The following is a 16,769-nucleotide window of genomic DNA, read 5'->3' as shown; positions in this document are numbered from 1 at the left end:
CATCTCAGTCCAGAAATGTGCAGTTCTAGGCACAGCCAAGATACTGCGCAGAACCCTCAAGCTCCCAGGCCTCTGGTAGAGGACCCGAGCTCAGAGGATGAAAGAGACCACCCACAGAGGGTGAGAGGGGAATTTTTTTTTTTTTTTCAGCCGACGAGTCCAAAATCCGATGTGAGATTCATCCATGCTGCAGTGAATCCGTCTCTCTTTATAGATATCTCCCTCTTCTTCCTCACATTGTGTCTTTAGGAAATTTTCAAAACAAAAGCGGAAGATTTAGGATGTATCTTACTTTTGACAGAGTGAAAGACTATAAATAATAGTCTTTACCACCTGTGTAAACTTTGCCGGTGAATGTTATAACATATGTCATGAAACCTGGCTGGAACTAGTTGAGATCTTTCCAGAACACACAGAAAACAGGTCACAAAAGCCTGGAGCTACTAGTAATCTTGTATTATGACTTAATGTTGATTGAAAAACATGTAATCTTTGTTTTTAAATGCAAAATGAATTTATTATGTTTTAAAGATGAGTAAAATACATATAATCATTTCTTTAACTACTGTATGAGGTTGAAGAGTAAAGAGTAAAAAGTGTCTGATACTGTGTCACAAATATAGACTGCAGGGGTGAAAGAATTTTAAGCACGGAAGAAAGAGGAAGTGAGATTTTGAGACTATATCTGCACCAGGTGTTTTGAGTTGTTGATCTTTGAGTTTTAAAGAAAAAGGAAGGTTAAAAGTTGAGTGGAAGAAAGGTTGAGGCTAACTGAAGGCACTTGACGTCAAGGAAAGTACGCACCGGACGTGCAGAATATGCAGTATAAAAATATATGCAAACGCAGAATCGAGGTTCTTTGTTCCGCGGCGTTCGAGTCGAGCAAACGGAGATGCAGAATCAACGGAGGGCTGCGTGATGATACCCCGGGACGACTGCTCGCTGCACAAGGAAGGAACAAGATCCATTTACCCACAACCCGGGATTCTGATTCGACTGCGGCCCCACACTCAACCCAAAGGATTACAACGATGCTGCAGTGGACATGGGGAATAGACAAAGATCTTTTGTGGATTAAGAACTGAGTTCATTGAGGATTCTCACCAGTTCAACTTTGGATCTATTCTAAAAGGATTCTGCCAAGACAAAGACAGGACTCCATCCATGGACGTTAAAGTTTTCTGCTGCCAAGGAACGTCTCTGCATCTGGGTTTGAGTAATACTGCCTCCCCCAAAGCCTCTGCTTAGAGTAAGACACAGTGTAGGGTTTAGAATTAGGTGAAATGTCTAAATTTTCTTAAATCTATTGATTACTTAATCCTTTGTTAATTGCTGTATGTCTTTTCTCCCCTGCTAAAGCTTGCTAATAAAAATACTAAAGTCTAATTGATGTTGTGGACAGTTAAATTAATTGAATCAACTAGATTTAATTCTTCTGATTAATGTGAAATCAATGTTAATGGTCCTAGTAAATTGGGTGGCTTCGTACGTCCTTTAGTTCAGATAAATAATGACCCTGGGACTTATTCCTAGTCTCTAAAATTATCTAGGCCGGAAACAAGTGCACGTTAATGACAGGGAAAGAGCTACCGTGAACAGACGTGGTTTATGAGCTCGGACACCGGCGGGGCTACTCCGATGTCTGAATCATAGACTGAAGCGGGTCATAACGTCTGGATGAAGGTAGTTAGAGCTTAGACGAATCTTTCTCGATCCCAGCTTAAACAAAAAGTTCTCTACATTCTTAATTGCGGTAATACCCAGGAATTAGAGGCTTTTCGGACCCATGAGATGGAGAGCTGGTCAGTAGTCAGTCCGCTGGAGTTTGGGAGGAGTAAAGGGCGTGGCTGAGTACTGTGGATTAACAANTGGCAGCAGTGCTCTAACTAATCAACAGTGTAGTAGAAGAAGTAGCGTACTCAGTGTACACTGGTGTACAGAGTCGAGAAGAGATGGAGAAGATTATGGCAGTCAAAAGAAAAATGGCGGAGGCTGGCAAACTCAAATGGTGAGATAAAAACAAAATCAGTAAAATTTTAAATAAAATATTACGTCGGGTGTAATTCAGCCTCGGACCAAGGGCTGATTAAAACGTTAATCAGTCGGGTTGGATCTGGCTCAGACACAATCTTTGCAGACTGTGTCCAATCTAAACTCCAGCACAGATTTCCCCTCCAGATGCGGAAAAGCAGGAAGTTGTGAGGCTTTGCGTTCAGCCCACAACGGGTGAACCGTTCATAATTTAGGTAGATAAAATTATTATTGATAACTATATATTATTACATGTAGTTATTTGGGTCACACGTTTTGTCTCTGTAGAGAAAATGTGTTCATCTGCTGGATGTGTTGACGGGATCTGGATTCTCTCCTTGAATATTGATTAACCCAAATAGAATTTAATGCAACTGAATAACCTGTTAATATCATTAGTATTATTTAAAAATTGATGGGTAAAAATATGATTAATATTTTTGACGCCATCAGTCGAAATGATGGACAACAAAAAGAAGTCAACCACAACCTCTGGCTAAGACCCTCCCCTCTGCTCTGATTGGCTGGTTCTGACAGAGCAGCCTATAGAGGGATGATTTGTTTCTCAACACAGTGGGCTACAACTTTGTATCACACTGTGGTAAAATAAATTGCTATTAAATTGGCATTGGATACATTTTAATGACCCATGCGCGTTACATTCAGGGTCATTATGTAATATATAGTCCAAAATGTGTTTGTGAGAATTCAAAAGTAACTTGGAGCAAAACAGCAAGAAACGGATAAACTGTTTCAGTATTTAGAACAGATGAAATTAAACGTCTCGCTGTCGTTTTTTTCCCAACTTATGTCCTCCTCTCGTTTCCATGGCTCCAGACACATCACAGTCGTCCATCTGTGGACAAGAGGCCCAGTTTTCATACCTGACCAGCTCATCACTGACCGAAAACCAGAAATGTAGAGTCCAGGCGTAGTGCAGTCCAATCAAGACAAAAGGAGTCGATGCTGCCTTTACCATGGATACTCCTGGATCCATCTCTGATCATCCATCTTGGTGATGGTGACCAGGTCATCATGATGATCTCTGCAGTAGGTCAAGGCGTCCTCCCAAGTTTTATTTTCTTTGATCAGGATAAATTTATCTGTCATGTTGGAGATAAGAAAACAGTTAACATCATTTATTTATGTAACGTCAGAAAAAGGTTAATAAAAATGTTTCTTTGGTTTCAAAGAAACATTTTCAAATTATTTTTTTTAACCAGACATGTGGATGAAGATAATTAATAAATAATTTTGAAAAACATTAACACAAAGGTACGTAGGATATATGTTGATAGATTCAAATGTGATTTTATGCATCACTATTGACATGAACAGCCTCTCACACACACACACACACATGCATTACTCACCATCATAACAGATGAAGGGTTTTCTTTCAGCACAGCTCACATTCTTCCATCTGCCTTTACCATAAAACACAGCAACGGCACATTGACCTCTGATGGTTTCTGGATTGTTAAAGTTTTTATTCCAGTGTCTGAAAGAGAAACTGCTTCCATCTGACCACCTCCAGGTGTCTCTGAACAGACCAATGAATGGTTTACTGCTAGTAGACTCCATCAATTTCTTCACTTCTTCATCCTCTATCTGCTTTGTTCCACTGATCAGGTCTGTGTGTTTCTCTCTGCAGTAACTCTGAGCTTCCTGCCAGGACTTCCTCTCTTTAATCAAGTGATATTTGTGGGTTGTGTTGGTTTCTGTGAAGTAATTAGGTAAATTCACATCACACATAAATTCCTTCTGAGCTTCTTTATTTAATTTAGAACCTAAAACAAAGTGTCTAAAGAAACTATGTGGTTATTTAAAGAAAAAAAATAGCAAGCAATTAGCCATGCATTCTCACCATTGTAGCAGAGGAAATATCTTGTAGTAGAGCAACTCACATCTCCCCATTTGGGAGTTTCAATCAAATACCCACAGTTCTCAGTTTCATTATCAGATGGTTCTCCATCGTTCCACTTGGTCTCACTTTCATTGAACTTCATTCCAAGCAGAGACCAGAACCAAGTTCTGTTAACTTCTGGTTCACTGAACAGACCAATCCAAGCTTCCCTCTGATCTCCAGCTGAGATGTTGATGAGTCTCTTCATGTCCTTCATGTTAGTCACTGTGACCAGGTCAGTGTGATTCTTTATGCAGTACTGCTGAGCTTCAGTCCAGTTCTTATTCTCATTAATGTAGTGAAACTGATAGAGCTGACAGTCCATGAAGCAACACTGAGCTGTAGACAGTAAACACATTTCTGTATAGACGAACGAGCAGTGGCAGTTTAACCAACACATCTTTTACAGTAATATGATTTATCAATTTGAATTTGTGTGTTACAATTGTACTTCCTGGTTGATTATTCACTAAGTAGCAGTGTTCTGAATCTGACTTTAACATAATAGAAACCAGAGAGTCTAGTTGTGTTTCAGATCAACTTACCCATCAGGAAGAGCAGAATCAGACTCCACTGCATATTTGCTGTCAGATGAATTATTTTCCTCCAGCAGTTTGTCTCTGTTGGATGAAGAACATTTAAACAGTGAAAAGCTGCAGCTCTCCCTCCACTGGACAGAGAAACAATGAGAGCAGAGAGATGAAGACAGACAGGAGACACTCTGCTCGGCCTTTTTATTTAATTAAAAATAAAAATATACAACACATTAAACATGACTTAACTTTAATTTAAAGGTGAAGTTTGTCATGTACCAAAAGCAAAGTTCAGACACAGTCGTCATTTTCATCTGCTTCCTTTTCTTTCCGTCTTGTTTTCTCTAAAGCTTTTCTCAGTAGATTATTTATGTTCTTTCATGGCAAGCAGAGCTCCACTAACACAGCTCTGTTATAGAATATAAATATTAATATAATTATTTTAATTTTTTATTATTGAACCTGCTGAGGGTCCAGTTGAACCTGGACCCTCAGCAGGTTCAACTGGACCTGGACCAGCTATTGAACCTGAGCTGGTCCAGTGTCCTGGAGGTTGCATGGGAGTTCACCCAACCAGTCTACATGTGTTTTGTGGACTAGCAGAAGGGGTTCGACCGTGTCTCTCAGGGGGCCTTGTGGGGGGTTCTCTGGGAGTATGGGGTACCGGGCCATTTGATACGGGCTGTCAGGTCCCTGTCAGATTCTGGTCTGCATTGCCGGCAATAAGTCGGGCTCGTTTCAGGTGAGGGTTGGATTCCACCAAGGCTGCCGTTTGTCACCGATTCTGTTCATTAATTTTATGGACAGAATTTCTAAGCGCAGCCAAGGTGTTGAGGGGATCCGTTCGGTGGCCTTAGGATCACATCTCTGCTTTTTGCGGATGATGTGGTCCTGTTGGCTTCATCGGATCGTGATCTGCAGCTCTCACTGGAGCAGCGCACAGCCGAGTGTGAAGAGACCGGGATGAGGATCAGTGCCTCAAATCTGAGGTCATGGTCTTGAGCCGGAAAAAGGTAGAGTGCCTTAGGAAGAAGACCGACAGGCGGATGGGTGCAGCATCTGCCGTGAAGCGGGCGCTGCACCGGTCAGTCCCAACTAAAAGAAACAGCAGCTGAATTTTAACATTTCATCATTTAAATATTCAAAACATCTTTCACAAAAAAACATTAAACTATAAACAGGAAGTATGGATGGAGCCGAATACAGGACAATCATGGAAGCAAACCGCTTTGAGTCTGTTTTAAACAAAACATACTCGTGTTAGAACGGCCCAGTCAAAGTTCAAACCTAAGCCCAATCGAGAATCTGTGGCACGATCTGAAACGTTTTGCTTACAAATACTCTTCTTCTAATCTGACTGAGTCTGAGCTGCTTAGCAAAGAAGAATGAAGAAAAACTTCAGTCACTAGACGTGCAAAGATGGTAGAAACACTAAAAGCTCGAAGCAAAAGGTGGTTGTACAAAATACTGACCCAGGCAGGTTGAACACCTTTGCACACCGCACTTTTCAGTTTGTTACTTGTAGAAAATGTTTTGAGTTATCTACAATTTTTTTTGTCCACTTCACATTTGTACACCACTTTGTGTCGGTCTTTATTGTAAAATTCCAGTGAAACATTCATTTTTGTGGATTTACTGACAAAACATGTCATTTGAAACTGATCATAACTCAATCTCATGAAAATGATGGATATAACTGTATGAAGTAAATTGAACAAGGGTGTTTCTTTTTATTGTTTCTGTTTGACTTTTGACTTCCTCCCAGACAGTGGCTCATATTTCCCATGAATGTGTCCCAATACTGCAATGACATCTGGACATTTCTGAATGGAGCACAGCTCAGCGCTTGTTGCAGCATCTTTTCAAGAGCATGGCAAAAAAAAAAGCCAAGATGACTAATATTTCACTTTTAAGTTTCAATTTTTGTTTGCTCTTGTGATATTTTAGGAAAAGTTGAGACAAATAAAGTTTAATTTCTCTCATGACTGTAGCACTCTTGGAAAACTTTCTAAATCCTCTTTACCCTGCTAAATTCTTGACTGGACGGATATTTATCTGATTCTGCTGACTTGATAAGTTTTTATAAAAACTTATCAAGTCTGTATCTTCTGTCTATCTAGACTGTTCTAGATAGTTTTACTTCTGTCATTTCTCTAAAATTGAGTAAAAAAAATTTCAATCAATCCACGCAGTTCAAACGAAAAAATATTGTTTTAACTCTAACTCATAGCTTGATTTAGCTTTAAAATAATCTTTTAATTTTAGCATGTTTCTGTTTACCGGCAGCAATGTTCACATTCTGAGGTGGCCCAGAAACAGTAAGGATTTCAATTTAATAGAGAATCTTTGCAGGGAGTTGAAGATTAGGGTGATGACAAGGAGACGTTCCAACCACAGATACCAAAGATGAATCATTAAATCACCAGTTGAAACATTTAAAAAGCTGCTCATCAATTATTACAAGGTTTTGATGGGTTGTGTTTCCATTATAAGTGGAAAGTGTATAAAAAGCTTATGATAGGAATTAAAAAAATTAAATGAATTAAATTAAGTCAAACTTTAACTGAATGCAGTCTGATGAAACACAAAGTGCTTCATAGAGGTTGAAAATGATCAAAAAATAAATTACCATAAAGTTAAAACTCGTCATTTATTGTGATTAAAAAAATTAAGCTGAAGATAAAAAGTGACAGAAAAACAATTACAGAAGAAAAGGAACATTGGAAAGACATTTGTGTAAAGTAAATGGTCAAGTATGCACAGGAGATTTATGGGATATAAAAAGATTAGTATAACTGGAGAAACATTCACACACCAACACACACATCAGTGTAACTTGTGAAGTGATTTGCCCAGAGGAGCATCAGCATAAATGAAGCTGAAATCAAAGCACAACTTCTGATTGCAAGATGATTCCTGGTAAAAAACTAATAATATTCTGAAAGAACATGTCAAAATTATTAATAAGTTAAAGACCAATGCCATGTTACCATATAATTAGATAATATTAAAGTAGCTAAAATTTAATAACTAAAAGTATAGATGATGAGAATCAGAATCAGACATTATTGTCATGGTAAAAAGAAGCACAGTGAAGTTCGTTTCAGTTGAGTCAATCCAAAGAACAAAAAAATATATATAATCTGGAATATAAATGATATGTGCCACATGCATGTTCCTGAACCCACAAGAAAACCAAAGATAAAATCAAGATTTATGTAAAAAGCTCAGCGCCAATGAAAGAAAATATTTTCTTTTCTCCCAGCAGAAAAATAAATGTCCAGTAAAAGACTTAATAAGAACCACAAACCTAAAAGTAAAAAGAGAAAAAGCAGATTGGATTTTACGTTTTAAAACAAATGAAATTAAAATTCTCAAGGTCATTTTTCTTCATCCACTTATGTTCTCCTCCCGTCTCCATGGCTCCAGACATGTCACAGTCGTCCATCGGTTCATTTGAGGCCCAGTTCGGATAGCTGACCACATCATCACTGACCCAGAACCACAAATCCAGAGTGCAGGTGTAACGCAGACCCATCCAGACATAATCAGTCGATGCATTCTTGACTTTCTCCTGGATCCATATCTGATCATCCATGTTGGTGATGGTGACCAGGTCATGGTGATGATCTCTGCAGTAGGCCAAGGCGTCCTCCCAGGTTTTATTTTCTTTAATCAGGATCACATTATCTGCATCTAGAAGCAATAAAAACACTATATCATTGCAACTACAGCTTCATTTATGTCAAGATGCAGATCCTTGAACAATTTAAAAGATCTGAAATGTTTCATATTTCTACGTCTTATGAAATGTATGTGTAGATGTCACAATTTTTAAATAGATTTAGTATTTATATGACAGAAAGACTTCAACAGTATAATAAAGCTCTTTTTTTCTTCCTACATATTCAGTTACGTTTAAATACTTTGTCTTATTGCACCAAAAACTCACCATCATAACAGATGAAGGGTTTTTTTTCATCACAGCTCACATTCTTCCATCTGCCTCCATCATCAAACACAGTCATGGCACATTGATCATTGATGGATTCTGGATTGTTAAAGTTTTTATTCCAGTGTCTGAAAGATGAATTGCTTCCATCTGACCACCTCCAGGTGTCTCTGAACAGACCAATGTATGAGGAATCACTTGTAGAGTTCATCAATTTCTTCACTTCTTCATCCTGTAGCTGCTTCGTTCCACTGATCAGGTCTGTGTGATTCTCTCTGCAGTAACTCTGAGCTTCCTGCCAGGTCTTCTTCTCTTTAATCAAGTGATATTTATNAAAAACATAAGGAGTCCCTTTGCACTTTGCCAGAGGCCATGTTGGACACATCAAGCACGTGGAAGGAGGAGATTTTGTACAACCAGAACAAACTGAACTTTTTGGCCGAAATGTAAACCAGTGGACATCTCTCTGAACACACCGTTCCCACTGTCAAATATGGTGGTGGCAGCATCATGCTCTGGGGTTGCTTCTCTTCAGCAGGGACAGGGAAGATGAGCAGAGCTGATGGGAAGATGGATGGAGCCAAATACAGGACAATCATGAAAGCAAACTGCTTTGAGTCTGTTTAAGACAAAACATATTCATGTTAGAACGGCCCAGTCAAAGTTCAAACCTAAGCCCAAGCGAGAATCTGTGGCACAATCTGAAATGTTTTGCTTACAAATATTCTTCTTCTAATCTGACTGAGCCTGAGCTGCTTAGCAAAGAAGAATGAAGAAAAACTTCAGTTACTAGACGTGCAAAGATGGTAGAAACACTAAAAACTTGAAGCAACAGGTGGTTCTACAAAATACTGACTCAGGCAGGCTGAACACTTTTGCACACCGCACTTTTCAATTTGTAAAAAAATGTTTTGAGTCATCTACAATTTTGTTTGTCCACTTCACATTTGTACACCACTTTGTTTTGGTCTTCATCATAAAATTCCAGTGAAAAATATCAACGTTTGTGATTTTACTGTGACAAAACATGGAAAAGATCAGGGGGATGAATAAGCTATCAAGTCACTTACTGGCATCTTGATAGTCATTTGAAACTGATCATAACTCAGTCTCATGAAAATGATCGATATAACTGTATGAAGTAAATTGAACAAGGTGGTTTTTCTTAGTGTACTCTAAATCTCCTTTGTTTTGTCCACGTTGAGAAGCAGCACAAGCTGTTTGACTTCCTCCCAGACAGTGGCTCATATTTGACATGAATGTGTCCCAATACTGCGATGACATCTGGAAATTTCTGCAAAGCGCTCAGCACTGTAAAGCTCTAGCATCTTTTCAAGAACATGGCAAAAAAAGAAAAAACAAACAGCCAAGCTGACTCATTTTTCACTTTTACTTTTTGATTTTTGTTTGCTCTTGTGATGGTTTAGGAAAGTTTGAGAAAAATAAAGTATAATTTCTCATGACTGTAGCTCTCTTGGCAAACTTTTTAAATCTTTACCTGTTATTCCTGCTAAATTCTTGACTGGACATCTCAGTCAAGAATTTTATAAAAAGATCTGATGCCCTGATAGTTTTATAGAAACATTTCCAGACTGTATCTTCTGTTTATCCAGAACATTCTGCCATCTGCTGATCAAGTTTTACTTCTGTCATTTCTCTAAAAATGAGTAAAAAAATTTCAATCAATCCGGGCAGTTCAATCCAAAAAATATGATTTTTCTTTAAAGGTTTTGTTGGTTCTAGTGGCCTTTATTTGAAAGTAGTTCAACAGGAAAGAAGGCAATCAGAGAGGGGAAGACATGCAGCAAATGTTTCCAGGCCAGATATTGAACCTTTGACCACCACCATGAGGACTAGGACCTCAATACGTGGGTTGTGCTTTGCCCCTGGGCCACTACAGCTCTATAATCTTAATTTTAGCATGTTTCTGTTTACTGGCAGCAATGTTCACATTTTGAGGTGGCCCAGAAACAGTAAGGATTTCAACTTCGTAGAGAATCTTTGCAGGGAGTTGAAGATTAGGGTGATGACAAGGAGACGTTCCAACCACAAATACCAAAGATGAATCTTTAAATCATCAGTAGAAACATTTAAAAAGCTGCTCATCAATTATTACAAGGTTTTGATGGGTTGTGTTTCCATTATAAGTGGAAAGTGTATAAAAAGCTTATGATAGGAATTTAAAAAAAAATAAATGAATTAAATTAAGTCAAACTTTAATTGAATGCAGTCTGATGAAACACAAAGTGCTTCATAGAGGTTGAAAATGATCAAAAAATAAATTACCATAAAGTTAAAACTCGTCATTTATTGTGATTAAAAAAATTAAGCTGAAGATAAAAAGTGACAGAAAAACAATTACAGAAGAAAAGGAACATTGGAAAGACATTTGTGTAAAGTAAATGGTCAAGTATGCACAGGAGATTTATGGGATATAAAAAGATTAGTATAACTGGAGAAACATTCACACACCAACACACACATCAGTGTAACTTGTGAAGTGATTTGCCCAGAGGAGCATCAGCATAAATGAAGCTGAAATCAAAGCACAACTTCTGATTGCAAGATGATTCCTGGTAAAAAACTAATAATATTCTGAAAGAACATGTCAAAATTATTAATAACTTAAAGACCAATGCCATGTTACCATATAATTATGTAATATTAAAGTAGCTAAAAATAAAAAGCAAAAGTATAAATCATAGGAATCAGAATCAGACATTACTGTCATGGTAAAGAAAGTACAATGAAGTTCGTTTCAGTTCAGTCAGTCCACAGAACAAAAAAAGAATCATCTGGAGTATAAATATGTGGCACATGTATGTTACTGAAACCAGAAGAAAACTAAAGAAAACACCAAGATTTATGTAAAAAGCTCAGCGACAATGAAAGCAAATATTTTCTTTTCTCCCAGCAGAAAAATAAACTTAGTAAAAGATTTAATAAGAACCACAAACCTAAAGGTAAAAAAAAAGGAAAAAGCAGAGTGGATTTTACATTTTAAAACAAATGAAATTAAATCTCTCAAGGTCATTTTTCTTCATCCACTGATGTTCTCCTCCCATCTCCATGGCTCCAGACATGTCACAGTCGTCCATCGGTTCACCTTTGGCCCAGTTCTTATATCTGACCACCTCATCACTGACCCAGAACCACAAATCCAGAGTGCAGGTGTAACGCAGACCCATCCAGACATAATCAGTCGATGCGTTCTTGACTTTCTCCTGGATCCATTTCTGATCATCCATGTTGGTGATGGTGACCAGGTCATGGTGGTGATCTCTGCAGTAGGTCAAGGCGTCCTCCCAGGTTTTATTTTCTTTAATCAGGATCACATTATCTGCATCAAGAAGCAATAAACACAATAAATCATTGCAACTACAGCTTCATTTATCTCAAGACACAGAGCCTTGAACAATTTAAAAGGTCTGAAATGTTTCATATTTCTACATGTCTTATGCAATTTATGATGTGACTTTTTTAATAGGTTTAGTATATGACAGAAAGACTTCAACAGTATAATAAAGCTCTTTTATTTCTTTCTACATATTCACTTAGATTTAAAGACGTCTTATTTCAGAAAAAACTCACCATCATAACAGATGAAGGGTTTTCTTTCAGCACAGCTCACATTCTTCCATCTGCCTCCATCATCAAACACAGTCATGGCACATTGATCACTGATGGATTCTGGATTGTTAAAGTTTTTATTCCAGTGTCTGAAAGATGAATTGCTTCCATCTGACCACCTCCAGGTGTCTCTGAACAGACCAAAGTATGATTTACTGTCTGAAGTGTTCATCAATTTCTTCACTTCTTCATCCTGTAGCTGCTTTAATCCACTGATCAGGTCTGTGTGTTTCTCTCTGCAGTAAATCTGAGCTTCCTGCCAGGACTTCTTGTCTTTAATCAAGTGATATTTATTGGGTCTATTAGTCTCTGTGGAGTGAACAGACACATGTCAATCTCCATTTCTAATTTTTTAAGATAAACTTAAAATCAGGTTCATTGATGGATGATGTGAAAGTAGTGATTCCCATTTCTTGTTAGTGAAATTGATACTTTAATTTTCTTCTTTTGTAAAATATTTTATCCAGACAGTTTTATTAGACAATCTATTGAGTTTAGATTCTGTGTTACTTTAATACTCACCATCATAGCAGAGGAAATATTCAGACCAATGACAACCCTGATCTTGCCATGTGAGATTTTGATTTTGATACATAGCCCCACAGTTCTCAGAACCTTTAATTCCTCTATCAGATGGTTCTCCTTGTTTCCAGTTTGTCTCACTTTCATTGAACTTCACTCCAGGCAGAGACCAGTACCATGTTCTGTTAAATTCTGGTTTACTGATCAGACCAATCCAAGCATCCTTCATATATCTTGCTGAGATCTTGATGAGTCTCTTCATGTCCTTCATGTTAGTCACTGTGACCAGGTCAGTGTGTTTCTCTCTGCAGTACTGCTGAGCTTCAGTCCAGTTCTTATTCTCATTAATGTAGTGAAACTGATAGAGCTGACAGTCCATGAAGCAACACTGAGCTGAGACATAAACAATGGTGGAATTAAATTAGGATGATTTCATCAAAACACAATATGGGCTATAAGTTTCAATATAATATGACTAGAACTTTTATTGAAGTTTCTGCTTGATTGTAAAGAGGTATCTCTCTTCATAGTTTATGTTTCAGATCAACTTACCCATCAGGAAGAGCAGAATCAGACTCCACTGCATCTTTGCTGTCAGATGAATTATTTTCCTCCAGCAGTTTGTCTCTGTTGGATGAAGAACATTTAAACAGTGAAAAGCTGCAGCTCTCCCTCCACTGGACAGAGAAACAATGAGAGCAGAGAGATGAAGACAGACAGGAGACACTCTGCTCGGCCTTTTTTGTTAAGTAGAAATAAAAATAAACACATTAAACATGACTCTCATGGGCTGTAGTGAGAGGTGGTGAAGGAGGCGCCGTAGACCCAGGTAGGAGTGGAGAAAAATGATTTTATGATGAATGGTCATAACTAAGTTCCAAAAACCAGGCAGTAGTCAAGCAGAATGCTGAGGCTCACAAACTAGTAGTACTGAAAACACGAAGGAACATCACAAGACACAGACGAGACATTACACTGTTAGACAGCACAGTAGGACAAGAACACAGGTGGGTTTAAATACTCAAGGGAACGAGAGACACCAGGGAACAATCAGGGGGTTGACAGGACAACACAGAGACTCCACAGAACACAGAAAACTAAAGAAACCTAAAATAAACACACAGGAAATCTCAAATCACAACCATGACTTAACATTCATATAAAAGTGAAGTTTGTCATGTACCAAAAGTTAAGCTCAGACAGTCATCATTTCCATCTGCTTCCTTTTCTTTCTGTCTTGTTTTGTCTAAATTTCTCAGTAGATTATTTATGTCCTTTCATGACAAGCAGAGCTCCACTAACACAGCTCTGTTATAGAACTGAAATTTTAATATCATTATTTGGATATTCAAACTAAGGGTGGGGTAAGGCACGATGGAGTCATTCTGCTTATGAAAGAAATCATTTATAATCTATGCAAAGTTTACAATGGGAAAAAAAATAACTTCTATAATCAGGATCAAGCAGAACAGACAAATTAACTAAAGTACAGATATTTATTACAGTTCCTCTATTTGACAGAAATAACTATTAATATCTTTATATCACATGTATCTTATGCCTGGATACAAAGTTTATGCCTTTGTATCCAGTCATAAATTGGATACAAAGTGGAACAACGAAAAGTTGTTTTTCTTATGTAATAGTATTGTTTTTCACATTGTTGCTCAGCGAAAGTAAAAGAAATAGTGAGTATTTGGTGAAATAACTACTCAAGAAACAAATTTAATTTGTGAAAAACCATCAAATCTAACAATATAGAGTTATGTGTAAATTATTGAAATTTAAAGAATATAATGCTGGAGTAAAAAATGAATAACATTATTTCAACATAACACAAAATGGCAGAAGAAAGTGATTTTCACATTTTCACATCATAAAGCTTTTAATCCAACATTCACACAAATCTTTGTATAAATGTGAGAACAGTAAAACTAACATGATGATATAAAACTTACATGTTTCCTTTTCCCCCTCAGTGAATGAGACGCTGTCCTCTCCTCTCCTCTCCTCTCCTCTTGATGCTCTGCTGAAACTGTCCCAGGTAAAAGAAACAGCAGCTGAATTTTACCATTTCATCATTTAAATATTCAAAACATCTTTCGCAAGAAAACATTAAACTATAACCAAGAAGTACAAATATAAACAAAATGATCCAACCTCCATATCCTGGGAACCTGGTTGATATTCCAGAGAAACTTTAACAGTCAGGATGTTACTGGTGAGGCTCTGCTGCAGGTTGAGTATAAAACCACTGATTATTATGGTTTTAGTTTCTGATTGTCTCTCTAATAAAAATGTTGCAGACAGCTCACAGAACAAACTGATGACAGTGATGACTGTTTATGTGTTTTAACTTTGGGTTGAATCAGTATCTGCCTGGGAGTTTAGTGTTTGGAGAGAAGAAGACACTTCCTGGTTTCTCACACATTGTAACCATATACAGATTGACATGAACTGACTTTCCATTCACAATAAAATTAAGCAAATTGAAATTACAAAAGTAAATTTGCTTACTGGAAACATGCTGATTTCTTGGGGAAGACGCAGAAATAGAGACTCACAGGACAGAAACTGAACACAGAAAACCCTAAAAATAAATACACAGAAACATGGATCATGACATGGCCCAGTTATTATATCTGACCACCTCGTCACTGACCCAGAACCACAAATCCAGAGTGCAGGTGAAGCTCAGTCCAATCCAGACATGATCAGTCGATGCCTCCTTGACTTTCTCCTGGATCCATCTCCGATCACCCATGTTGGTGATGGTGACTAGGTCATGGTGGTGATCTCTGCAGTAGGTCAAGGCGTCCTCCCAGTTCACCGCTTCTTTGATCAGGATCAATTTATCTACATAAAGAGGGGAAAAAAAACACTAAATAATTGCAACAGCAGCTTCATGTGTCATTATGCCAAACCTGACAACAAGAACTATTTAAAAGATTTAAAAGAAAATAGTTTCTATATGATTTACGGAATAAAAGTCAAAATTTTATTTTAATAGATTTGGTAGATATGACAGAAATACATAGCCATTATAATAAGGCTCTTTTTTCTTCCTAGGAATTAAGTTACATTTAAAGACATTCTGCAGCAAAAACTCACCATCATAACAGATGAAGGGTTTTCATTCAGTACAGTTCTTATTCCGCCATCTGCCTCCATCATCAAACACAGTCGTGGCACATTGACCAATGATGGATTCTGGATTGTCAAAGTTTTTATTCCAGTGTCTGAAAGAGAAACTGCTTCCATCTGACCACTGCCAGTTGTCTCTGAACAGACCAAAGTATGATTTACTGTCTGAAGAGTTCATCATCTTCTTCACTTCTTCATCCTGTAGCTGCTTCGTTCCACTGATCAGGTCTGTGTGTTTCTCTCTGCAGTAACTCTGAGCTTCCTGCCAGGACTTAAACTCTCTAATCAAGTGATATTTAAAGGTCTTATTAGTTTCTGTGGAGTGAACAGATCCTCATCTATAATTTGTTTTCAGATTAACATAATTGGGTTCACTTGCACATAGATGAACACAAACTGATTATTTATTTATTGTTTTCAACTAAAATCCCTGGTTAAATTTTTTGCAAAATATTTCAGACATTTTTATTAGAGAAGTTGTAAAATTTTAATTTGTTGTTTTCTCAGTACTCACCATCATAGCAGAGGAAATATTCAGGCCAATGACAGCCCTGATTTTGCCATGTGAGATTTTGATACACAGCCCCACAGTTCTCAGAACCTTGAATTCCTCTATCAGTCGGTTCTTAATCCTTCCAGTTTGTCTCACTTTCATCAAACTCCACTCCAGGCAGAGACCAGTACCATGTTCTGATAAATTCTAGTTGACTGACCTGCCAATCCAAGCTTCCTTCATATCTCCAGCTGAGATGTTGATGAGTCTCTTCATGTCCTTCATGTTAGTCACTGTGATCAGGTCAGTGTGTTTCTCTCTGCAGTACTGCTGAGCTTCAGTCCAGGTTTTATTCACTTTAATGACAGTCAATGAAGCAACACTGAGCTGAAGACTTGAAACTTGCTGGTATTAAATGAGGATAATTTCTACAACAGCTTTCATTAACATTTCTGTGTGATAACTCAGAGGTATCTCTGTTTCCTCGTAGTCTAGTTGTGTTTCAGATCAACTTACCCATCAGGAAGAGCAGAATCAGACTCCACTGCATCTTTGCTG

General features: G+C 37.7%; 2 protein-coding genes across 3 annotated transcripts in view; both read right to left on the bottom strand.

Moving 5' to 3' along the window:
- Positions 1 to 3,007: 3,007 nt before the first annotated feature.
- On the bottom strand, positions 3,008 to 4,510 carry LOC106941156 (L-selectin-like; the record flags this gene model as incomplete). Its single annotated transcript, XM_015024096.1, has 4 exons — positions 4,483 to 4,510; positions 3,899 to 4,276; positions 3,405 to 3,503; positions 3,008 to 3,134 (listed from the first exon to the last, which is right to left on the bottom strand). Coding segments are annotated over exons 1-4 (608 nt in total), but the record flags the coding sequence as incomplete, so codon positions are not given.
- Positions 4,511 to 11,298: 6,788 nt separating this feature from the next.
- Positions 11,299 to 16,769, bottom strand: part of LOC106941154 (C-type mannose receptor 2-like) — a 9,181-nt gene continuing 3,710 nt past the window's right edge. The window contains exons 1-5 of one of the 2 annotated variants that reach the window (XM_015024094.1): positions 14,533 to 14,609; positions 13,127 to 13,201; positions 12,575 to 12,967; positions 12,014 to 12,361; positions 11,299 to 11,762 (exon numbers count right to left, since the gene is read on the bottom strand). In XM_015024094.1, the coding sequence (XP_014879580.1) occupies positions 11,416 to 11,762; positions 12,014 to 12,361; positions 12,575 to 12,967; positions 13,127 to 13,160 (1,122 nt within the window). In that variant the 5' untranslated portion in view covers positions 13,161 to 13,201; positions 14,533 to 14,609 and the 3' untranslated portion in view covers positions 11,299 to 11,415. Of the gene's footprint in view, positions 11,763 to 12,013; positions 12,362 to 12,574; positions 12,968 to 13,126; positions 13,202 to 14,532; positions 14,610 to 16,769 lie in introns of those variants that run through there. The other variant, XM_015024095.1, reaches the window with a different exon arrangement.

This window comes from Poecilia latipinna, unplaced genomic scaffold (assembly GCF_001443285.1).
Source record: "Poecilia latipinna isolate Pla-1442-1.1 unplaced genomic scaffold, P_latipinna-1.0 Scaffold3521, whole genome shotgun sequence".
In the NCBI taxonomy this organism is placed as follows: Eukaryota; Metazoa; Chordata; class Actinopteri; order Cyprinodontiformes; family Poeciliidae; genus Poecilia; species Poecilia latipinna.
The sequence above is the reverse complement of the archived record's forward strand: the minus strand, read 5'-3'. Positions and strand labels throughout refer to the sequence as shown.